The sequence below is a fragment of the Apteryx rowi genome, unplaced genomic scaffold (genome assembly GCF_003343035.1).
Source record: "Apteryx rowi isolate R43461 unplaced genomic scaffold, aptRow1 scaffold_454, whole genome shotgun sequence".
Taxonomy (NCBI): domain Eukaryota; kingdom Metazoa; phylum Chordata; class Aves; order Apterygiformes; family Apterygidae; genus Apteryx; species Apteryx rowi.
Window position 1 is genome coordinate 304,182 of NW_020450710.1, and position 22,865 is coordinate 327,046.

Below are 22,865 nucleotides of genomic sequence, written 5' to 3' on the forward strand. Positions count from 1 at the left end.
AAGAAAGAGATAGAGAAGTAACTGGCTCCACAACACTCGTGAACTTCTTGGTCTGTTGCATGTCCAGTCCTTTCTATTCAACCACAGAGACTGATTCTAGTTATACACTAGGGCAGACTGGGTTTTGAGATTTGGTTACTAAAGACAGTGTAGATGAGTAAATCATGATTGCCATCACTTAGTGATGCTACTGTCCATGCTTTTTTAGGCCTTGACTTTTGGGTGTCCAATTTGAGGAGACTCAGAAAGTTTCTGAATGTTTCACTAATATAAATGGATCTTATGAGCGTACTGTACCTTTGCATCTCAGGCACTTGGGGTGTCTGAAGTGAGGTTCCTCTGAAGTGAGGCATCCAAACCAGAGAACACTTTTGAGAATGAGGCCATCTGTTGATCTTACATAATAGTCTGACTGGTTATGAGGTTGAAAGTGTTAGGTGTTTTCCTTAGATGTTAGAAAAATATCATGGCTGTATTGACTTGGTTGTTTTATCTTGACCTTTGCCATCATAGCTAATAGTGTTTTATTGCAAACAAGTTGACAACATATTTGATTAAAATAAGCAATCAAGATGAGTAGACATATTCTCTTGTAGGAATGATACTGTTTGGGTGCTGTTCCAGTGTTGCTGTTATTACTAGATGGTAAAACAGCACCTTCTACAGAAAACTTTGAAGAAAAACTTTGCATCCCCAATGTTCTTAAAAGTTGTGAAGGATTCATCTCACCCATCTTTATCTTTCTGAAAGGTGGCTGTCTAACCTCCATTAATCATCTGAGAGATCTGTAGTCAGTGCAGCACCTTCAAAGGATGATTCCTTCCATTCCAAGATAGACAGGTTGAATCACCATGTGGAGGTGTCTTATCTCTACCAGCGATAGAAGGAGCCTAGACAATTAGATTGTATTAGAAGACAGAGTTAGGTGAGATGGATCCTATTTTATTGCTCTGGTCTTATGAACTGGCATTCCTCAACTTCCATAGACTTAACTTACCCTATCTATTAAAGTCGCAGAGGTAATTACTCCTGAGGTATTATCCTCTCCCGCTACAAAGAATGCAAGGGGACCTTAGGTCTGTGTTTTCTCTCTCACTGGTATAAGCCAGGAGCAGCTACAGTATAGAAAAGAGAATGTTAACAATGTAAAGAAGACATGAGAGCAAACAGAAGAACCTACTGAAAGCAGTTAGCCAGCTATTGTTCTAAATATCATATGAAAAAAGCAGGAAGCATATGAAAGTCCCCTCCCTCTGTGTTTCTGTGCTAGTTCAGGGTCTGGTGCTGAGAATGATGAAGAAAACTCTGTGATTAATTGAAGATAGGATTTAGAGTGGGAACCCTGTCAGAAGGTAGCAAGGGGCGAGAGATAAAAGATCTCATGGAAAGAAACAGGCAAGAAGTGCGCTGAGATGGGGAACCTGGAGGCAGGGATAAGAAATCGTCAGGAACGGGACACATTGTTGGTGCCTGTGTGATAAAGACCAAGAGAGAGACAAACTAAGAGAGAAGGTGGGCATGGCTGTGCAAGGAGACTCTTACCAAAACGAATAGGATGAAGAGTTGAGATTTTGAGGTTAACATTTCTTGGCCCTAAAGAATGGGTCTTAGGTAAGAAGTTTGTGGAATGCGGGGTCTATATAACAAATAGGACTGGGAAGAGGAGATATTTGTGGGAAAGATTACAGCATTTTAACAAGAATAAGATAAAAGATGGAACAGCAGAGGTATATTTCAGTGGAAGAAGCAGGAAGTCTATTCTCATTAGAACCACCTTCCTCTTCAAAGCCTGGAGTGGAATTCAACATGCATAATTTGCTGCTACCAGCAAATGTCCATGAACCCTTGACAACATGTCCATCCTCTTCTGCCCTAGATCTCTTATGGGATGGTAACTTAATACAGTTACAAGGTATTTTGTTAGCTTGAGTTTCAAAGGGTTCAGTGTGTTGAATCAAAAACATCCATTTCTTATGGTTGCCATATTCTGCCTTTTATTCTGCTTTTTTCATTGTTGCTTTTTTATAAAGTGTGAAGTTACATACAAAACATTACATTCAAAGAATATTATTTATATCACAAAATCATGAATGCCAGCATGGAGTTCTCTGTGCCTTTGCATTATAATGCAGTCTTTAATTACATGATCATACACGCTCTTCCCTTCTACCAACTTCTACTACACTGACAGACGTGAAGGTCTCAATGATATATAAATTCCTGTATTTTTAATTAAAATACATAGCCAAGTAGAAGACAGAGATTGTATCTGTGCTACCTTAGAAGATGTTGCAGATTGAATTCATCTTCTTTTAGATACTAAAATATCTGTTCAGGAGAGAAACACCTTATAAATGCTCCAGAAATGAGAAAATCTTCAGTCACAACTCCCACCTTTTAAAACACATTAACCACAAGAGTGCAAATCTACAGGAAATTTTGTGGTGTCATTGATTACAGCTCTCCAACAGATCCTGGGTTTCTGTAGGTTTCTGTTTTGTTCAGTGCTCAGGCATTGCAAAGAAGAATCTGGATTGTGCAAAAGTGAAATTCTTGCCAGTAAAACCACATTTGGTGGAAAGCGAGAAGTTTTGCAGTGAATGAGGCAGAAGCTTGCAGAAACAGGCAGGAGGTTGTCAGAGTTCAGGTACTGGGATGCTGTCCTGCAGAAAACTTAGTGACAGAGACAACGTTCTTGAGTTTCTTGATAACGTAGGGCAAGCCAACACCACCAAGAGGTGGTGTGTTTCTTGCTTTCTTAGTATCTGACTTGCAGCTGGTTTTCAAAAAGGGTGAGGGTTCATACATGTTGAGAAATTCAGTCAGAGAAAACTCCCAGAAACATAAAGTGTATAAAGTAGATCTAATGCTAAATACTCTGAAGTCTCAGGTTCTTGGGCTCTTAAATTGGGCACTTACAGTTAGGGACACTAAATGGGTATCTGTGTAGGTAGAGGATAATACCATCTCTTCACCTCACAGAACTGCTGTACAATGCATTTGTTAATATTCATGAAGTGCTCAGATATTATTGTATTATATATTATATATTGTATTATAGTGCCAGAGAAAGCCCAGGAGGAAATTAATAATTCTATCTTCAGAGCTGCGTTTCAATGAAGTGCAGTAAATGAAGGAGAGGGGCCACACATTGAACTCTGAGAAGAGAACCAGATAGTGACAAGCTGCTCATTAAACGAGTGCTGTCCATTCTGTGCACTGAATGAGGCAGGGTCCTGCAGAAGAAAATGACGTGCCACTTTGTATGCATCTTGAAAGAGATGTTAGTTGCATACGTGAGGTCGTAACTGATGGTGCATAGGCAGCCTTAATTCTGCCATGTCTTACTTCTGTGGGCTTGATGCTACATTCCAAATTATGCTCTTTCTTATTGCATTATTTATATTCTAATAGTCATGTGTGTGTATGCGTATTATGCTTGATAAACACTATATAATAATTTTGTTTTACACACACTTGTGGTGAAAATGTATATGTACTCTTATAAGTAAAGCATTACAATTTGGGAAGATAGGGGATAAGTTAAGGGCCTACTGCTACAAATGTAGGTAGTTGCATTCATGTAACCAACTTTCCTGAATAATACTCCTCAGATAAGTGCTTGCAGGACTAAGTCCTAGATGGTTAAGCAGGACTAGTTGATTTTGTCTGTGCCCCAAAGCAGTACTATCCCACTGTTCAGCCATATTGTTGACAGTCTGTGTATGTTGCCTAATGATTTAGAATTCTGCTCCCATTCCATTAAAATTTTACTCACTGACTCCTTCTCAGTAATGAGACAACTTGCTGGGCATAGGCATTTTATTGGTTAAAGGTGCAATTTGTTCCCAAGTTCCTTTGGACCCACTCCTGCCGTTGTTTCCTGCTTTTAATTTCCACTGAAGTGAATAGTGGGTTTGTCTTGCAGAGGAGTCTAGGAGAAGGCCCTTTTGCCAGTAAACCCAGTTTCAAGGTATAAAAATCTACCATTTCTACAATCACACTCCCCCTATTAAAAACGTAGGTTTCTATGAAGATGACTGTGATCACTCCTGGGTCACATTTTTAATTGCTAGCCTTTATTAAGACTTGGCATGTATAATTTTCCTAATTTCCAGTTTGTGACAGGTTTTATGGTCAGCTTGGAAAAACAAACTGTATAGTCAGTCTCCAATCTTCCTGTCTGCAAATAGTTTTGCTAGTGGTGGACGAGTCAGTTCAGGTATGTGTAAGTGTTCCCATGTATTTGCTTTCTCAGTGGCTAAGGGAGACTATGGAAGACAACTGTCTGGTCCTTAGAAGAATACTTAACTACTTGCAAATAATATGTGTCTCTGAATCATTCAATTAGTACATAAAAGAGCCTATGAATCAATTGCATTCTGAAACTGTAAGTTGTAAGATTTGTACCAGAAATTTGTTCTCTGTCAAATCTCTAATCAATCACTCTGAGTGTAAATTCTTCATGTAGAAACAAGGCTGCTTGCAATAGGAATGGACCTTACTGGCATTTTCCTCTAGGGAATTTTCCTCTAGGCTTTTCGTCTTGTGGTTTGATTCTCTGTTGTCCAGTGAGGTGCTAATTCTGATCAAAGATTTTTCTTCTGGTGGGGCCTTCACTGCACCTTGCTCCTTGGATACTTTCATGTCTAATAAACAGAAATCATCCTGCAACCTTGACTTTAGAGGGGGTAGTAACAGAGCACCTCTTCCACCTGGCTGCCTTTTTCTTGTGGGGGTCTGGTATAACAACTCCCACCTCTACACAAAATTGATTGAGTTCGATCAGTGGGTTTGAAAGCTATGGAGAGTAAATAGTGAATGCCCTCCTGCCTTCCCATGACACTGTTATTATGTAGCCTTGTTTCCTCAGGAAATTAGGCTAGAAAAGGATGTGGTATGAGAGGAGAATGATCCCTCTGAGTACAGCTGTAGACTACAGTCGGTTGCTCAGTGTTTCACTGCTTCATCACAGTGTGTATCCTGAGTTTTACCCTATTAATACATAGAGTTAACATGGTACCAAAGATTCTAGGAATCCAGACTCAAGTCCCTCTCTGCACTCTGTTTCATTCTTTCCATTTATCCTTGAGGTTATACTTCTAACCTGAGGTGCGTAAACTACACTGGTTGAAGCCCTCATGTGTTCTCTCGACTAAAGTTACACGGCATTTTATGAGTCTATGCATAGACTTTGCAGACAAATGTAGACTTTAATATGAACTAAGCTGGCAAATTAAAGCACAGGGAAAAGAAAAATCAAAGGGTTGTCCAGACATCCAAGTGCATTTTCTGTACTGCCCTTTCTGTAAGAGTTATGTTAGTTTTAGCTTGTTAGCTAGTGTGTTGTAAGGTCATACCTTTAAATTCAGGTCTAGACAAATCTGAATCAAAGTTATGAAGACGATATTGGAACTCTCAGGGAGAGTAAGGGGGGGTGTGAATGCTGCAAAAAATCCAGACCTTCACAAGAAATGGTGAAAATTAAGAGAGAATAAATACCTTTCTGAACTTCTCTTCAGTTTGTGGTTAAAATGGATGACTTTTCCAATGAGGATATTTGAAGTACTGTTCGGATATGCATTTGTATCCGTACTATCAGAAACCTACGGATGAAGTGTAATATTATTGGCATAATTCTTTGTGCACTTATATATTCTTTTTTCCACTTAATTTGAGGCTTTAACAAGCTCCATCTCAGAGAAAACCTTTCAAAACTTGGTTTCCCTTAACTTCCCAGTAAAATGGCAAGTTTCACCTTGTTTTGACACACAATCATAAATTATCTCAGGCTCACTTGAAAGTGGGCCCCGTTGGCTTATAAGTTTCACTAACCTCAGCAAGTCTCTCGCTGATCGTGGGTTGAGTCTCAGAATGGAAACAAAGCCTGAAAGCTTCTCAGGGTTTCTGGTTTCATGCTGAATGCTTTTTCACAGAGCTCTAATTTTTACTGGGCCCAATGGGTTCTGTAGTTACATTAGTGAGTTACAGAGTGCATCATGGGGGGTTCATGGTGGAACAAACCTGAATAAAGGTCTAAGATCTCTGAATAAAATATTTGAGATGGTATACGGTAATTTCTATGTAAACCAAAGTGTAGTGATGGAAAAGAACCAATTGTCTGCTCTAGTGAGAGGGAATTATCCTGGTTGTAGAGTTAAAAGATTTATAACGTTTTAAAAATCATTAAAAAAAAAAAAAGGTTTCAGATGTTTAGAAATTTGGAAAGATGAATTGCGTAGACACCAAGAAGTGAATTCAAATTCCTACTGCTTGCTTTGTCAGCAGTTAGTTATAAAAGCATACACTGATACTGTGCTTTGAAAAGTCAGTGAGCAAATGCAAGCCACAGCAGAGAGCTCAGTACAACTGTTTCTGAAATTATATAGACACCACTGATTTGGGCCAGTTAGATTGCTGGTTCAAGGCTTTGGTTAATATCAAAAGTAGTGCATGTACTTTGATGTTAACACTCTTTAATGTCCAAGTTTACATCTTTGTTTCCGTGATTTTTGAAGATAAGACCCAAAAGAGAGGGAAGTATGTAGTTCAGTGCAGCTGACAGTGGTAACCTTACTGTTCTGGAAAAGATTTTTTAGTCTTAAGAAAGGAGTTGCAACAAGCAAGCCCAATGTATATTCTGCTATGAGAAGACTATGGACTGTCAATCTTTCTGCCATGAAAAAACAGCATTTTCTAATGGGAATTTCTTCTTTACAGTTAGCAGGTTTTGATGTTGCAATTCTGATACATCTGAAAAGATTAATTGCATTTTATGGGACAAATGTGTTAAATCTCATCTTCTCTGCAAGTTTATCTGCCTTAATACAACATATAGTTGTGGCACAATTAACAAAACTATCATGAATAAAAGTAGAAGTAGCACAAGGTGTTCAGGTGATAGGTTATCTTTTGCTCTTTTTCCCAGTTTACAAGACTTCTAATACAACTGGTCCAAACAATGAGATTAGAATAAAAATATTATTCTTAATCTGAAAGGTTTGGCAGTTTGATGTGAAATATATCTGTATTATAGCTCCAAAAGACTAGGGTTGCTCTATAAAGGGACAAAAAATGAATTCTCATTGGTGCTAGCAAGATGGACTTTTAAGTCCGGCATTGAGGAAGATTCCACATACAAAAACATGTCCACCATTTGGAAAAAGAATTGCATCAAATATTTAACAGTCTGTGGAGGACACTGGTAGGTCAAGCCTTCTGCTATTATTCAATTTTTCAGGAAGCTTATTAAAAGCCATCATATAGAACTTAAGGTAGTTCAGCTGTAAGAGGGAAAAAGTATATTTTGAACGCGATTTCTCTGCTAATGATGTAATAGGCAGGAGAGTTGGATGGCATTAGGCCTCATGAATTCAGGGCAAGAACACTTTAAAGGTTGACTTCTTTATTTTCTTCTGATTTTATGTTTTTTTCATAGTTTTTTCCTTCCCTGCAAAGGGATGTGGTTAATACTTATTAGTCAATGCTTATGTATTTGTGGACAAGTTGTGCAAGTTGTGGACAACCATTTTACATAATAGAAATGGGAGGCATGCTACATTTTGCAGAATTGGAACATTTAATATACAGTGTGATTAGTAGGGCAGCTTTGGGCTGACTGTTCAATGTATTCTGCCTTCAGATCTGACTGGCTATTTCTATATATAAAATCAAATAGACTCTATTACCTTTCCATCTTTATTGTCATTATTTGCTATATAAAAATACTTTTTCTTTTACAAAATCAGTCATCAGTATTTTATCCATTTGGCGAGTGAAGCAAACAAAGTTGAGAAAACTAAAATGACTTAAGGAAGACCAGGGAGAGAATTGGGGAGCAGAAAGAAATCTTCAACTCCAGAGTCCAATGGGAATTCTCCCATAAGAATTTTACTTATGCAAGAACCTGTAGGTCCAGTCCCTTCTGACAGTTGCAGGTAAAATGCTTGCAAAGAATGCATTTTCCTTTAAAAAAATATTCTGTGTCTTTCTTTTTGTTTTTCAATAGAAGGCACCCTTTCTAATATTAGCTTTGTTTCTTTTTGCCTTACTTCCTTTTGTTCAGTGCAACGGTGCTGCATTCTTTTTATTACACACAACTTATTATTAACAGAAACTGAGGAAAATGCATGTTAGTTTTGATACTGCCGTAATGGGAAATTTTCTGGCATGTTTAGAAATAGTTATAATTCTTAGTGGTGAATTTAAGAGGCAGTCCTACCTTTGTTTTTTAAAAATAGGCTCCTTACTTTCAGTAAAAATGGATAATTCTCTTTTGTCGTTGTAGTACTTTTCTGTTTAGAACGAATTCTTCTTTATTGGCTAGAGTTTTGCATTCTTTTTCAGCACACAGAAGTGGATTATAGTCCTGGGCAGCATGCAGAGAGTTTTTTTTTTTTCTCTGCTTGTTTGCAAATAGTCCAAGTGAATTAGTCTTCAGGTGGTTCCCTTCTCCTTCTCCAATCCCCATCACATAAAAATCAGGCTTATTACACTTTTGGGGGGATAAAAGTAGTTTGTTGGTTTTTGTATGAAGTGAATGTTGCCTGCAAATCTAGATAGTCAAAAATAATAAGGAAACATTGAAATCTCCTTTTGACAGATTGTGAATAGATGTAGCCACCAAAATGTGATTAATAAGTTAAAAATTCTCCTTTTAACCTGCCTCAGCTAGAATAGTAGGAAGAGAGGGTGGCATTTTAATGAAATTGTTCTGAAATTTTCTTTATGAAGTATGATTATTATTCTAACTTAGCTATTTTTCTGATCTCACATGTCCATTGTGAAATAATAAATGGAAACACACAGTATTGCTTAAGATAGTTATAAGTACTTAAATTACCATATGTTTAACTGAATGTTGTTGGATTGTTAGAAGCTTGTGGCAATATTCTAATGTCCTTTAAAATTTGTTATAGCACATTAAGGTTAGAAAGAAAAACATAAAGGTAGTCAAAATAGTGAAGTCTCAAAACAGTTTTGCTCATCTGTAGAACTGAACAGAAAACATGAACAATTAACATATTTTTTAACCCATAAAGTGATGTGGTTGGCATGCAGTCCCTCCTGTTGCATGGCAGTGTTGAGAAGCCAGAAAATGCTGGCATACCTCAGGCTTGTTTTTCTCCCTACTGAAATGCAGTATGGGAGGCTGGCTGGCACCGGCAGAAACACCCCATGGAAATGGAGGAGAGATGCACTGGCGCCTTTCTGGGAAGGGGACCCCCAGGGACTTGTGAGCTGTACTAAAGCATCTCAGTTCTCCAGCTTGATGTGTCACAAACCTTCTGTCCAAAGCTTTTGAGAGTGTTTCTTCCCCAGGTGAAGGGAGTGGGAAATGTTGGGTTTCAGCAGGCCACATCTCTGACTGGGGAATAGCCTCGTGGGTCCGTGTCATTCTCCTTTCTGGCCTCTAAACTTGTGCCAATGCAAAGTGAGGTCAAGGAATGAGGAATTTGCTTCTTTCCTTCCTTCCAGACTCTCCTCTTTCCTTCTCTCTGGGCTCACTCACATGCTCCAGTCCCTGGGAACGAGTGTGGCATTTGCTTGCAGTTGACAGTATTTTTGCTATCTGCTGTTGAACGAGTGCAGGTATGTGAGGTAGTATGGCAGTGTGCATCTCTGCCAGGCACGTGTGCCTCTTCCTTAGCGGAGAAAACTGATAAGAGGTACGACAGAGGAGAAAGAAGAGGTTGGTCTCTGGGAAGGTCAAGCACTTTTTAAGGCATAAGGAGACATTTTTGTTTTGAAAGGAGGTATCTTCATGGTATAGGTAGGGAAGACAGTCTCTGAACTTTCATACCTACTGCATCTATTTGATAGGTAAAACAACAGCTTCAGGTGTGGGGTTCTCTATGAATACCAAGTTCCTGCAGGAGAAAAAGGGTTGATAAAAGGACTATTTGACAATTTGTGTGGATTAGGTGCTCTGCAGTTTTTAACTAATGGACTAATATCCAGAGGAACATTCAAAGCATCAAATCCTTTGGTTTACAGGATCTATTTGAGAGTTTCCTGGGGAGGTTCTTTCTTTGTTTTAAAACACCCTTAGCTGTAATTCTTACATTTGTTTGGCAGCATACTCTCCTCCTGAACCTTTAGACTTTTGGTGAGGAATGCAAAAAGACTCATTTCTGTGTTCAAGTATCCAACATGTATGTGTGTACATCCATATATCACACTGAGCCTCATCTGAAATCTGTTAGATTTTATGGAATGTAGAATGGGGCAGAATTTGTGTGTGTGCATGTGTATATAATGTGTGTGTACATGTGTGCATGTATACATATATAAATACACACACACACACGTGGTAATACACAAATTTATACAGCATTCAAATTTTGCCCTGAGACCTTGTGAAATCATTGTTTTCAGCTAAGATTGCAACTACTGTAAATCAGGGCAGAATAACCCATAACATATTTTTAAACAGCTGGTATGCTTCAGAGGCCTGAAATACAGCAGTATAATGGAAACACTGACTCTTACTGCAACAGTGCAAAAGGATGCAGCAATAGATGTATTTTGCAATGAAATAGGTGAAATCTACCATCCATACTGAAGGATTGCTATGGCTCTCGGTTGTTACAAACTGCTTAGTGATTGGCTAATGATTGGAGTTAGCTGTTTTTCCATTGGAGAAAAAAAGGAAAGAAATAGTAACTTTGTATATAAAACACTAATTACAGTAACTTTTTCATTCTGTCAAGACCAAGATGTATGGGCTGTATATATCACAAATAGAGATGGTGCACCAAAGGAGTTATAACTCCTCTTTCACTCTTTGGCTGTTCGGTGGCTTCTAAGCATGGCTAATCTAATTTACGTCAGGCTACAAATAGCTTTGTAAAACAGCTTTAAGGCCCAGTGTTGCTGCTGGCTTGGTAGAAAGTGACAGCACCACAGAATGTGTCCCCCAGTGTCTATGAGTGAAATGAGGTAGTTACCCTCAGATAGGCATAAATGCGCTATTAGATGGTTGAGAAATACATTTCCCCCCCCCAAAGCCCTCCTGGGAATTTACTGTAGTGCCTTTGATGTAACTAATTAGCCCACTCAAAGTAAGCAGTGACTAACAGTCTAATAACTGGCTAATGGAAGGAACTTCATAATGTTTTCAAATAAGGACTCTTTGAATGTCTTGCAAGAAGCTGAGGAGTTTTTCTCTTCTGAGAAATCGTTGCCAATAGTCAGATCATGATGTCTTCAGTCATTTTTCTCCCAATTATATTTGAGAATCCTGGCTCTTTGAAGAGGTTAAATGTTGGAGGAGAGCAATAATCCTGGAGATATTCTGGAAGTGCTAAGTTTGATTTTAGTCTCGATCAGCAGACTTAGAGCAAACATTTTAGTTTGCTGAGGCTGTCACACAGTAACTTGCTCCCTTTGCAGAGTTTCGCGAGATGGAACACTTTTTAAAAGGGGAAATGAAAAAGATTGTTTTTGTAAGAGATTTTTTTTCTGGTGAGTTTCTCAATCATCAAGTAGTAAAATCAAAACATTAAATTTACTATACCAAGAAAGGGAAATGCTTTTGCCTACCTTCTGGTCCTGTAAATTTAAAAGGAGAAATCATACAGCTATGTGTTATTTTGCCAGTTAACTCTGCCTTCAAATGTCTTCCGCTTCTGCATTAAGATTTTCTTTTTTCTTGTCCATTGGAACTACAAAGCACTTCTACTATTCTGTTTCTCATCAAGCTAATGATGCAGCATTTCCACGTGTTAACAAACACCTCCAGTGTATTTTTGCATTCACAGACCATTTGCACCTAACAGTCCAAGCATTTCTGATGCTGGATGTGAATCCCTCTTGCTCTGCTTGCATGAATAGTTTCACTGAATCCTTGGGATTACTGTGTGAGTAAAGCAAGCAGGATTTGGGCCTTGTAGGCCCCAAAAAGGTGAACTTAAAAGCTCACCACCTGCTCAATACCTGGATGCAGGGTTTAGTATTTCTTTCACAGCAGCCAATGTCGTCACTAACACCTAAACCAGAGCATGGGGGCTGCACTCATTGAATGGTGTTAAGTATCACTGCAATAATCCACTGGCTGTAATGGGGGAGACACGTAGCCCTGAACTTGGGAAGGGAGAAAATGGTTTTCAGCTGTTTTGATTTAAATTGTTTGTTTTTGTTATTTTAAAGCTTGTGTGGAAATAGGCTGGGAGACAGCGCTCTCAGAAATGAGGTTTCCATTTCTTTGGAGTCTGATCCTGGAAGTTACTGAGAGTTTGTGCCTTCATTAGCTTCACAGAGAGTTGCAGCCCAGCGAACTGGGGTTTGGCATTTCATAGGCTCAGACTCTACCTATCGACTGGTTGTCCGGTCACCTGAACAACTGCAGGCAAACTTGAATAGCAGGATACCACGGGAGTCTGGTTCACAGCAAAGAACTTCAGCAGCTTGATCCAAGTCATTGAAGTCAGTGAAATGGCTCGAGTGTCAGGTCAGTGACTTCAGGCATACCCAGATGTCATGCCTTTTTTTTTTTTTTCCCCACGTCCTGCAAAATATTCTTGCCTTGATTGTTGAGATATGGGATCAGGTGCAAGGCAGCCCAGTCTAGCCCTGCTTCCTGCCCTTGTCTGCCTTTCGAGGGCAAGAATGCTGGGATCGACAAGGAGGTTTCCACAGCACCCTGTGCCTTTGTGTAGTGGTAGCCAGCAGCTACCTTTTGTGTTCCCTAAGTATGATTTTTCAGCTTAAATGAGACTTTAACATCTCACTATAGGTCTGAAACTGGAGTTTGTGGAAGCAGGCTCCCAGTTAAATCCAGTAGGTGTTTGTTTACATAAAGTTCTAAAGATGGTGATATTTTACATAATTTTATATTTGTCCATTTAACTTTAGCCACCTGATTTTATCTGAGAGCAGTTGGGGAGGCAACAAGCAATGCAAATTCATCCCAATAATTGTGGAATTGAGCTGAAGATGTCACCACTAACAAGCTTCTCTCTGATCTGGTTGTTTGAGAGCGTTTGCCTGAATTCTGAGCTGCTTCTGAACATTCACAGGTTCCCCAGCAATCTTGGGGAGAGTTATGTGCACAGCTGGAAAAGGCTGTGAGCCACGTTCTGCTGACAAATGCATCACTAACTTAGTGGTGGAGCAGTATAAGCTCCGTACAGGCCCAGTCTTGTTTCAGTCTGGTCAGTGGGAGCTTTGCCATTGACCCAAAGTAGTGCAGGATCAGGCTGCCCATTTTGTAAGTTGTAGGAATTGTACTACTGCACTGTGTTCTGGCTTCCTCTATACTTTCAAAACAAAGGATTGAATTGAGTTGTGCAGTATGTGCAGCTAAAATGAACATGTGTATCATTTGTAGAAAATAATAGGGGGGGATGAAGTATTATGCAAGTATTCTGAAGACTGGGTCCACAGGCAGTTCCTCTTTCTGTCTTGCTGATAAATTCTTTTTCTTTAAAGTTAAGACAAACAGAAGGATATAAAAGATTTCTCAAAACAAACAAAAATGGAGAAAAGAACTGTATATTTGTATTCCAAAGGTCACAAATCAGTTCCTGGAAAATACTATACATATGCTAATTGGAAAATAACTATGCTAATTGGAAAATAACTAATCTATATATTTTCAGTGGTGAGCTCAGATGATGTATGCTATTTCTAAGCACAAAAGTCTTCTATAAGGTATGCTTAAGCATTGCAAATAAAGTAAGTACTGTACTTGTTATCTAACAGATTTTGTAGCCACTCATATGGTTGGACTATTTTTAAAACCAATTATGAGCATTGTGCTTCATCTGTGTTACTGTTTCCAAAGTGTGTACTTCATGTGCAGTTGCTCCAAATGCAGGAAAATAACAAACTTAGGACCAAGAGTGCCCAATTTAATATTGTATCCACCCAAAACAAAGCTTTGGTTACAACACATACTGTTTTTAAAGGCAGGCACAATTCTACAGATGTATTTCCTCCCAGTTTGCTCTTAAGGTGGCCAGAGAGTTGTGATCAATGTGTGTATGCAAGAAGCCACAGATACCAATGTCCTAATGAGCTTGGCAATTGCTCTATTCCATCATTCCAAGGAAGAAAATATCAGGTCTCAAAAACTTAGACCTTCTTAAATGTGAGGGAAATTGCTTTCTTACTAGATATCTATTCTATTAAGAATCTAAGTAGTCAATCTTTTTTACATTTTCCCCCCTCATTCTGGTTCACAGCAACCTAAAATGCTACTTTTCTGGGAAAGACTGATATTCTGACTTCAGTTTTGTAATTTAATGATGGAGAGTTTCCTTAGTAAACCAAATTTAGAGTACCAGAATGCTTATCTTATATCCAGACCTTGAACATAAAAGGCATTTTATACCAGCAATTGTTCATTTAATGAGCAATTGCAGAGTGCAGGGCGGTTAAGGGATTGAGCTATATGCACCATTATTGCAAGAAGTATTCCGAAATACCAGAAATAGGACGTAAGCTCTGATCAGGGGGACTGTGAGCACAATTACCTTCTTTTCAAATCCTTCTGTGACACTGCGGGAGGAAAAAGGACTTTGAAACTTGAAAGGAAAGAGCTTGCTTTCAACCTCAAAAGCTAGGAGGAAAGGGCTCTGAAATTTGCTCAGTATTCCCAATTCACCATTAGCCTGTTTCTTCCTTTAGCCTCAAGGCATTCTCCGCTTTTTGAAAAGATGTTAAGAAATTCAGTCACAATAGAGAGCCTAGTTTTGAACATGTTTCACTCGGTCCATTGAGGTCTGGTCTTCAGCCTTTGTGTGGGGTGAATTGAGCTGAGCAGCAAGCTGGTTGGGGAGAGGTGAATGAGCAGTCTCTGTGCAGTCACAAATTCTGGCAAAGAAAAGATTACCCTTTCCTTTATTTTACAATATGCATTCCTGTACAATCCTGCTAGTGGCAATATGCGGAGCCGAGCTTGTGCTTAGGTCAATATGGAGCACTTGGTTTATAGCAACTCTTGTTAAGTTTGTCTTGTAATTGAAGCTGCTGTTGACCTTGCTTAGAGACCATTTGTAAAACCATTTATTTAGCATAAACTGAAATAATAAACCCTCCTTCTCTTAGGCCGATTGTGATAGGGTGACAGTAGTTTGATTTAATGATTAGCTGCCCGACCCCTCAGCTAGAGAGAGCTGCTTGAATAGGGAGAGTTCACTAGGAAGCACACAGGAAGAATACTAATGAGCTTGTTAAATTTAGCATGGCACCAACCACTTTTAATTCCTCTAATGGGAGAAGCACTGCCTCTGAGAGAGAGGGAGGGAGACAGGGAGGGGGGGAAAGAGAGAGAGAGAGAGAAAGAAAAAGAGAGAGAGGAATGTCCATGTACTGGTAGCTAGAGAATTTTGGTCAAGAGAAGAGCTTGGACAGAGTGTAAGCCAGGGTCTTTTGGACTGAGTTGTAAGTATGTTGTCTCTTCTCTTACGCCGTTGAAGCGTGTCGTCGGATTGCTTATGAGACAATATTGCTAGCTGCAAGTTGCATGTGGAAATGTGGTTATAAAACTTAATGCATAAACAGATTTAACTAGACTGGTGTCTACTCGTTTAGACAGGGGTATCTCTGAATGGCGTTGGGAGCGATTTTTACTGTGGCAGAGCAATAGATTTCAACTTTTCTTTTTTCGATCGCTGACTTTAAAATGAAAAGCTCCTACTTTGTGGCTCGTGGTCTGAAGAAAAAGAACAAGAAAAGTTCAGTGGAGAGAGAAGGCTTAATGAATTTTTGTGTTTGATTTTGGTTTGACCTCATTTTTAATTTCCTTGGTAAATTAGCCAAATAATTAAAGGTGCATTTGTTCAGTCATACTGTTCAGTGTGAGCTTTTTTGAAAATGCTCATTGATTAAATGAGGTGCTCCTTGGTGCTAAACACGTTTAATAAAAAATGCCTGAAGAATAGCACTAAATCGAGTATTTCGCAGTGGATAGGAGAATCTCAAATTAATTTGATCGTTCCAGACTGGGTACTTGTAACATGTGTCTCTGGCTACCAACTTGGTTAGTCGGAGCAGGGCACACATGAAGAAAGAGAAGCTTATTGCAGATGCTGATTCCTGTGTCTTTTTTTTCCCCCCTCGCTCCATCTCTTACACCTGCAAAAGGCAGGATAAACTGTGCTGAAGTCAGTGGAGTTTTACCAGTGAAAAACAGGTGGAATTGAGGGGAGAATCAGACCCTTGGACTTTGTTATTCATCTCTACAACTTTTTAGTAAATCGGATGTTTCTTTGGCCTCTAAAGCAGGCCACTTTTAAAACATGAGAAGAGCAGTAACAGTTGTCGTGTATTTGTCTGTAAGAATCCTTTGGCAGATGCTGCCGGAGAAGTGGGTTGTTTGCTTACATTTTTGCTGTAGAGTCCCACTTGTTGCTATGGTGGACAGTATGTTTCTGTCAATAATTTGGCCTGGCACAGCTTGTCTGCACTTACTCTTAAACTTTATTGAACAATTCAGCTGAAACAGAACAAGATTAGACAGCTTTCACCTTTTGGCTCACTGAAGTGGTTTTACTGCCGTTGTAAGACTAGGCAGAATTATTGCAAGAAAAGTTTCCCTTTCAGTGTATAGAGAGTTCTTTCAAAGCACTCGGCTATTTGTATTCTGGAGTGTGTGTACTGTCAAGTTTTTCATCTGCCCCCTATCAAAAGCAGCTCTGTGGTGCAGAGCATGAAGTAAACGCTTAACAAAATGTTTGTCCATTGAAATTCCTTATTATTGCAAAAATGCCATCATGTTTACTGGAAAAAAAAATTTCTGGATGAATTTTTATACAGCAAACAGTGTACAAAAATGTTTGAATGACTTCTAACAGCATGCGGCTTTATTTTCATAATGGGGAGACAGAAATGGTTGATGCTGAGGGAAGTTGCTGCTTTTCTTTTGTTTTCTTTCTTTTTTGTTTCTTGAGGAACCAGAAAAAAAGAGAGGAAAGCCTATTAAAACAAAACATATTTTCCTTTAGTTTCGAAGTTACTGAAAGTAGGTTTTGAATTTCATTCAGCAATTTAAAAAATCAACTCATTCCATACCAGTCACTGGTACCTTGACTCATGACACATGCATGTTTTGAGAAGGAAAGAATAAAACTGAAGCCTGCAGACAGGCATTAGCTTCTTGTTGTATTCCAGGATGGCAGTTTTAACAAATATTATCTTTATATGGAAGAGTAAAAGAACTGAAATCCTATCTGATCCTCAGATTGGTTATATAGCCACACAAATCACTTCAGCTGCTTCTTTCCATAGTATGCTAGCACAGGCTAGCTTACTCTGCTTAAGGGTCTGTCAGGATTTCAAATGGAGTGTAATCCTCTATTTTTACAAGAGTTTACATCTCATCAGTGAAAGTTCACTCTGGGTTGAAATTTAACATAAAAGACTCCAGCTAGAGAGAAACGTGATGGAAAATATTACTTTGGCTGTTTATTTATTTAKTTAGTTAGTTAGTTATACAGGCAGTTTTCTAAAAACCTAATATAAGTTTTAAAGTTCTAGACTCCCCTTTGCAGTTCTCTGACTAAAAACAGCTTCAGTGTAAAAAGTTGAAACCTTAAACCGTGCTAATCCAGAGCAGGGACCAGTGTCTGCTCATATTAATAAAAAGTAGAAAAAGGCAAAGGGTTTAAGTTGTACGGTGTTGTTGTCTGTTTTTGTTAACTCTTTCTCCCCAGACCCAGTCCTGGAAATGCCCAGTGTGTAGAATTACTGCTGACTGCAAAAAGAAGCTGTCCCTGGAAGATGCCAATAAGTCGGCAGACCCTGGTTGCAGTAATACTTGGAAATAGAAAAATAATTAAGAGCTCAGTAGGCTATGTTGGTGGGTTTGGTTGTTGTTGCTGCTTTGGAGAAGAGGGGGAGGGAAGTGCAGAGAGAGCGATGCCTTAAAAGCTCTCTTGTAGCCAGTTTATGCAGATAATGGTAAAATTCAGCCCCAGGTATCTAATATGTATGGAGCCTGTTTCTAATCTAACTTAAATGAAGGCAGATAGGTTGAGTTACGCTAGTGTCAAATTTGGTGAAAGTAGTCTCATTGCTTGCTGGTGCTTTTGCTGTTTGAATGAGCACACCAGGGCAAGTTAAAAGTAAAAATTTAGCCCTGACCTTGAATATTCTGGCCTCTGACAACTGAAGTGAAATCTTAGCACTGTTCTAAACCATTCTTATTTGCGTATGGATTGTAGAATAAGTGTACCTTAGTTTTTTTAATTCCTAAGCGTATTTTCATTTCCCTTCCAGTTACCTGTTTTCCATCCAATGTTTGTTCTTCTGAAATTCTTCATGTGCTTTTAGAACTGCTGAACAGCTTTTGAAATTAAGCATATTTATTAATACTTCAGGACGTACTTGTGTATGCCTGCATGTGCAATGTGGCTTATTAAAACAGGAATTCAGGGCTGTATTTGAAATGTAGATATTGACTAGAATTCCAGCCAGGAATTATGGAATTATTTAGCAAAAAGTCTCTGTATTTTATAAAAGCAATAATATAACTTTAGGAGGGCATTTACAGGAGATAGTTGTATAGCTAACAAAACTCTTCAGCCACATGGTCCATGTGAAATATACCTGAGAGTGTGCATCTGACTTTTAAAGAACAGAACCTCTTGTCTGTTTTTCAAAGGATGCATATGGCCCACAGGGGTTAAAATGCGTGCAGGAGTAGAAGGTTTGTGAAATCCCCTGTTGTGGGAATGTGTAAGGGATGTCAGTGGTGCAATCATCAGAAATCCCGTAGACCCTTTCATAGCAGGGCTAAAGGTTTGAGAGCGTGACTTGGGGATGAGCAGGTGAAGAACCACGGACCAACTGGCCCTGTGTACGGGCAGAGGGGGAGGAGGCCTGAAGAGCTATTTCAGGCTTTTGCACACAGAAGTGATCACAAGTGATAAAATAAGCCTAGACCATTTGACCTTCCTAATTCTCTCTTTCTTTTTTATTTTTCCTTCCCCAACCCTCTTGGTCATTCAGAATTTTGGGGTTTTTATGTGTGGGCCTGAGAGCAAAAGGGAAGGGTGCGTGCACTCCACAGCTCTCCTTACATGTCCATGTGGTGACACTGTTAGAGCAGGTGACCTCTCTTGCCCATGCCTTATGCTGCTGGTGCTGTATCTTGAACAATTTTACACATTTTATTGTTGCCAACCTTACTTTTAATCACTAAGGACCTTTCTTTAAGGCTCCAGCCTCTCACAAAAGCAAATATTCTAGAGATTGGAGCAGCACAGAACAGCAGCAGTGGGTGGCTAGACTTGATTTAGTCTCAGCTAGCGGGGTTCATCTTCTGCTGTTTGTGACAAATTGTTTTTTCCTCCTAGTCAGGCAGCCAAAACTTCCAGTCTGCTTGTCCCAGAGGCAAGAAAATAGCAAGTCTGTGTCCATTCTTGTACGATTAATAGCCCTGCTGGTAAATGCATCAGTGAATGGGTGATGATGATCTACCGCTCAACTGCCACTTGATCTGAATGGGCTGGTTTTTTCAACGTGTATCCCAGAACATCTCTCATAACCACACATGCACCTACTGTCACAAACTTACACTGTGGCTTTGAAAATGGTGAAGAGAAGGAGGGGGGAGGAACTTTTTATTTTATTTGCTGTTAAAGGGCTAAAAGTCTCTCTTGCTCTCTCTCTTTCTCTCTCTCTTTCTTTCTTTCTTATTTTTTTTCCTAGAGGATGAAAGTCCTGGACAGACCTATCACAGAGAGAGAAGGAACGCAGTCCCAATGCAGCCACAAGGTGGGCAAGGCCTCAGTAAGATCAGTGAAGAGCCTTCAACATCTAGCGAGGAAAGGGCCTCATTAATAAAGAAGGAGATCCATGGATCTATATCGCACCTTCCTGAACCTTCTGTACCTTATCGTGGGACATTGTTTACTATGGACCCCAGAAATGGTTACATGGATCCTCATTACCGTGAGTATTTATTGCGCGTTCATTTTGGGAAGTTGGAAGCTTATTGAGGCTGTCACATTTAATGTAATTTTATTAGTCGCTTTGCATTGTCCCAGGGAAAAATCACTTTGCCTGTGTGTGGGTTAAGGTAAATATGTTTTTTTCTGTCTTTGAAAGAAAAAAGTAGGGAGCAGTTGCATTGCAGCTTGAAATTATCACAGGCTTCTGCAAAGCAAGCTTCCACAGGGTGTATCATCTGTTGCTAATCCTCCTCAACCATCCAGTGTTATATTTTTTCCACCTCCTTAATGCATGAAGAAAAAAAGCCTCATTAAAGAAAGCAGAGAAGGAAAATGAAACAGGCCTTAAAATTCCTCTTTTAAAACAGTGTCAAAGTACAGTGTTAGGAGGAGGAAGCACCATACCTTGTACAGTGAGCATTTGTGGAGGGATTGGAGGGTTTATTGCTATGGCCTTTCTTTCTTTCTTTCTTTTGGGGATTCACTTATGTGTGAGGTGACAGGGTTGTTTGTCTTTTTCTCCCCCAGCTACAGTTCCCTGGAGTTGTGGGGGGGAAGCAAATGGTTTCAACTTCTGAATTCCTGCTCAGGCGTTAATAAAAAAGTAAGAAATTAACTGACACTTGAACACAGATGTGGAATGGATTTCTCCACAGGCAAAATATGAGGGAGTTAAGCAACTTTTTTCATCTGCTTCTAGTTTAAAAAAAAAGAAAAAGAAAAAAATCATTTAGTTTTGTAGTAATGAAGTACATCTTGAGGTGTCAAGGCTTGTGCCTTTTGATTATAGATTTATCACCTAGTCAGGATACAGATTTGCCATTTAACCTTCCAGTCCCCAGTTCCAGATGATAGGCTTAAGACCCGCAAAGAGGGGCCAGTCTGTGTTGTTGTTTTTTTTTTCCACATCATTCAGAAATTTTAGTGTTTTAAGGCAAAAGGTCATTAGCCAGATGACTGATTAGTGAGGACAGCTGATTAGTGCATGTTTTTTTGCTAAAGAAAGTGCCAGGGATAAAAGCTAATTTTATCCCTTCATTAGCTGGTCTAGCAGCAAAGGGGAATGTTCACTCATCAGGGTGCAGATCAAAGTATGTCTCGCACAACCTTAAGTCTCACCATCCACCTCTTTTAAAAAAAGAGCCTGACTGTTAGTAAAGATGAAGGCAGTATGAGAAAATGAACACTATAGTTTAGTTTAGATCAGTTTTTAGGGGAAAAGTTTGCAGTGAAGCTTTTCAGTTCTCTTCCAACATACATAATCGGTTTCTGTACACCCTCCTTCTCTCACTCGCACACAACCCTGTTTGAACCCTTTAATGGAGTTATTCGTCTTTCTACTGAGAAGAATATGCAACATATTAGTGGCAGACTTGTCTGCAGGTGAATGTGTAGAGAAAACTGCTACTCACAAGCAGCGGCCCACAGAAATACTAGCTTGCACATTGGAGATATCATTTGCAGCTTACAGCTTTGTGTATTAATGCAAACCCAAAATGTGATGGGGAAAAAAAAAAAAGATCCTGTTGGGGAAGCAGATAGCTTCCGTGGGTAGGCAGTGCAGCTGGGGAGAGGTGAAATGCAAAACAAAACAAAACAAAAAACAAACAAACAAACACCAAACCTTATGCTGAATTTAGTGGTGACAACTGCCATTTTGACCATTGGACCAGCTGCTAACTCACCCTTTAAATCTGGATCAAAGCGCTGTTGATACCGCTAAAGATGCGGACTGAAGAATTAGGGCCATCCAGTCAGACTGATCTTTTATTTTGTTTTCTTTTACTGAATTTATCTTTTGAGTAGAGTTATCAATGTTTAATGTAGCTAATATGGGTACATTTTGACCAATAGCAGTAGCTAGCTAGGCTGTGTGGGCTACTGGAAAAGCATTGATGCCAGAAGTTGAGAGAAAAGCATAAGGTATCCAGCATACGGCAATAGGGAAGTAAGAGATCAGTTCATTTTAAACCAACAACAAGATCTTAAAGCAGAAGTCTAAGCCAGAAAACATCGCATGGACAGACCTACTTCATTGCTGCTGTACTGAATTGTACAGTTTTACTTGTTGGTTTATAAAATCCCTTAAGTTATTAATATCATATAAAAAGCCTCCTTGCTTTTATTTACCTGTAATAGATGCGATACAGAAAGACAACTAAAGAGAGAAATGTCTAGTTAAATTTATAGGAAATCAGACAGGCAGACTGAAATTTTCATAGGAGTTGTATCATTTATATATGTAAGACATGCTTTCATCAAAGTGATGACTCTATTCAGGTTGACACTTATAGTGGTCCATAGGAGGAAGGCTGAATAATGTAATTGTATCCCAGTCCCGTTGTAGCAACAGGTGAAGAACCAGCAAGGCTGTCATTTTCTTCCTTACTTTCTTGTCAGCTTTGCTGGGTATACGGATAGAAAATACTGTTTTAATTCAACATAGTTGGGTATGTAAACACTCACAGTAATTTCTTAGTTTCTCTGTGGTTGTAAAATACAGACTTCAAGATGCCTAATTTGTGCTTCTATATATACCCACTTTGTATTTAAAAGTGTGGGCAGGCTTCCTGTAAGACAGGAAAAGGGAAAATAATTTTTTTGAAGAAGGACATCTGTATATTTTTATGGCAAGAAAAGAAAAAGAGCGTTTAAGTCAATTGTGTGTGGAACGCGCGTCCGCTCCAGGAGCTGCAGTTATTAGAAACAACTTGAATGCTTTGCATTTCTACATGTGAATATGCGTGTCTCTGAGTATGTGTGTTGCAGGATTTTTTTTGTTGTTATAATTTCTTTTCCTAATTAAGAAGATTGATGTTGTAAATGTTGGAAATAATAGTTCCCATATACAGTACGTGGAATAAATACTTCATTGAGGGGGAGTTTGCTCTCCTGTGGAGAGTGGATGGGGACTATGATTGTGTTTCAAGTGGACCAGCTTTTCAGACAGCTGGGATGAAACATGCT

General features: G+C 39.2%; 1 protein-coding gene across 3 annotated transcripts in view; it reads left to right on the plus strand.

Annotated features, from left to right (window-relative positions):
• GLI3 (GLI family zinc finger 3) overlaps positions 1-22,865 on the plus strand; it is a 198,394-nt gene that overhangs the window by 34,541 nt on the left and 140,988 nt on the right. For all 3 annotated transcript variants that reach the window (XM_026077484.1, XM_026077485.1, XM_026077486.1), the window contains exon 2: positions 19,657-19,899. In XM_026077484.1, coding sequence (XP_025933269.1) covers positions 19,657-19,899 — 243 coding nt within the window. The remainder of the gene's footprint in view (positions 1-19,656; positions 19,900-22,865) is intronic.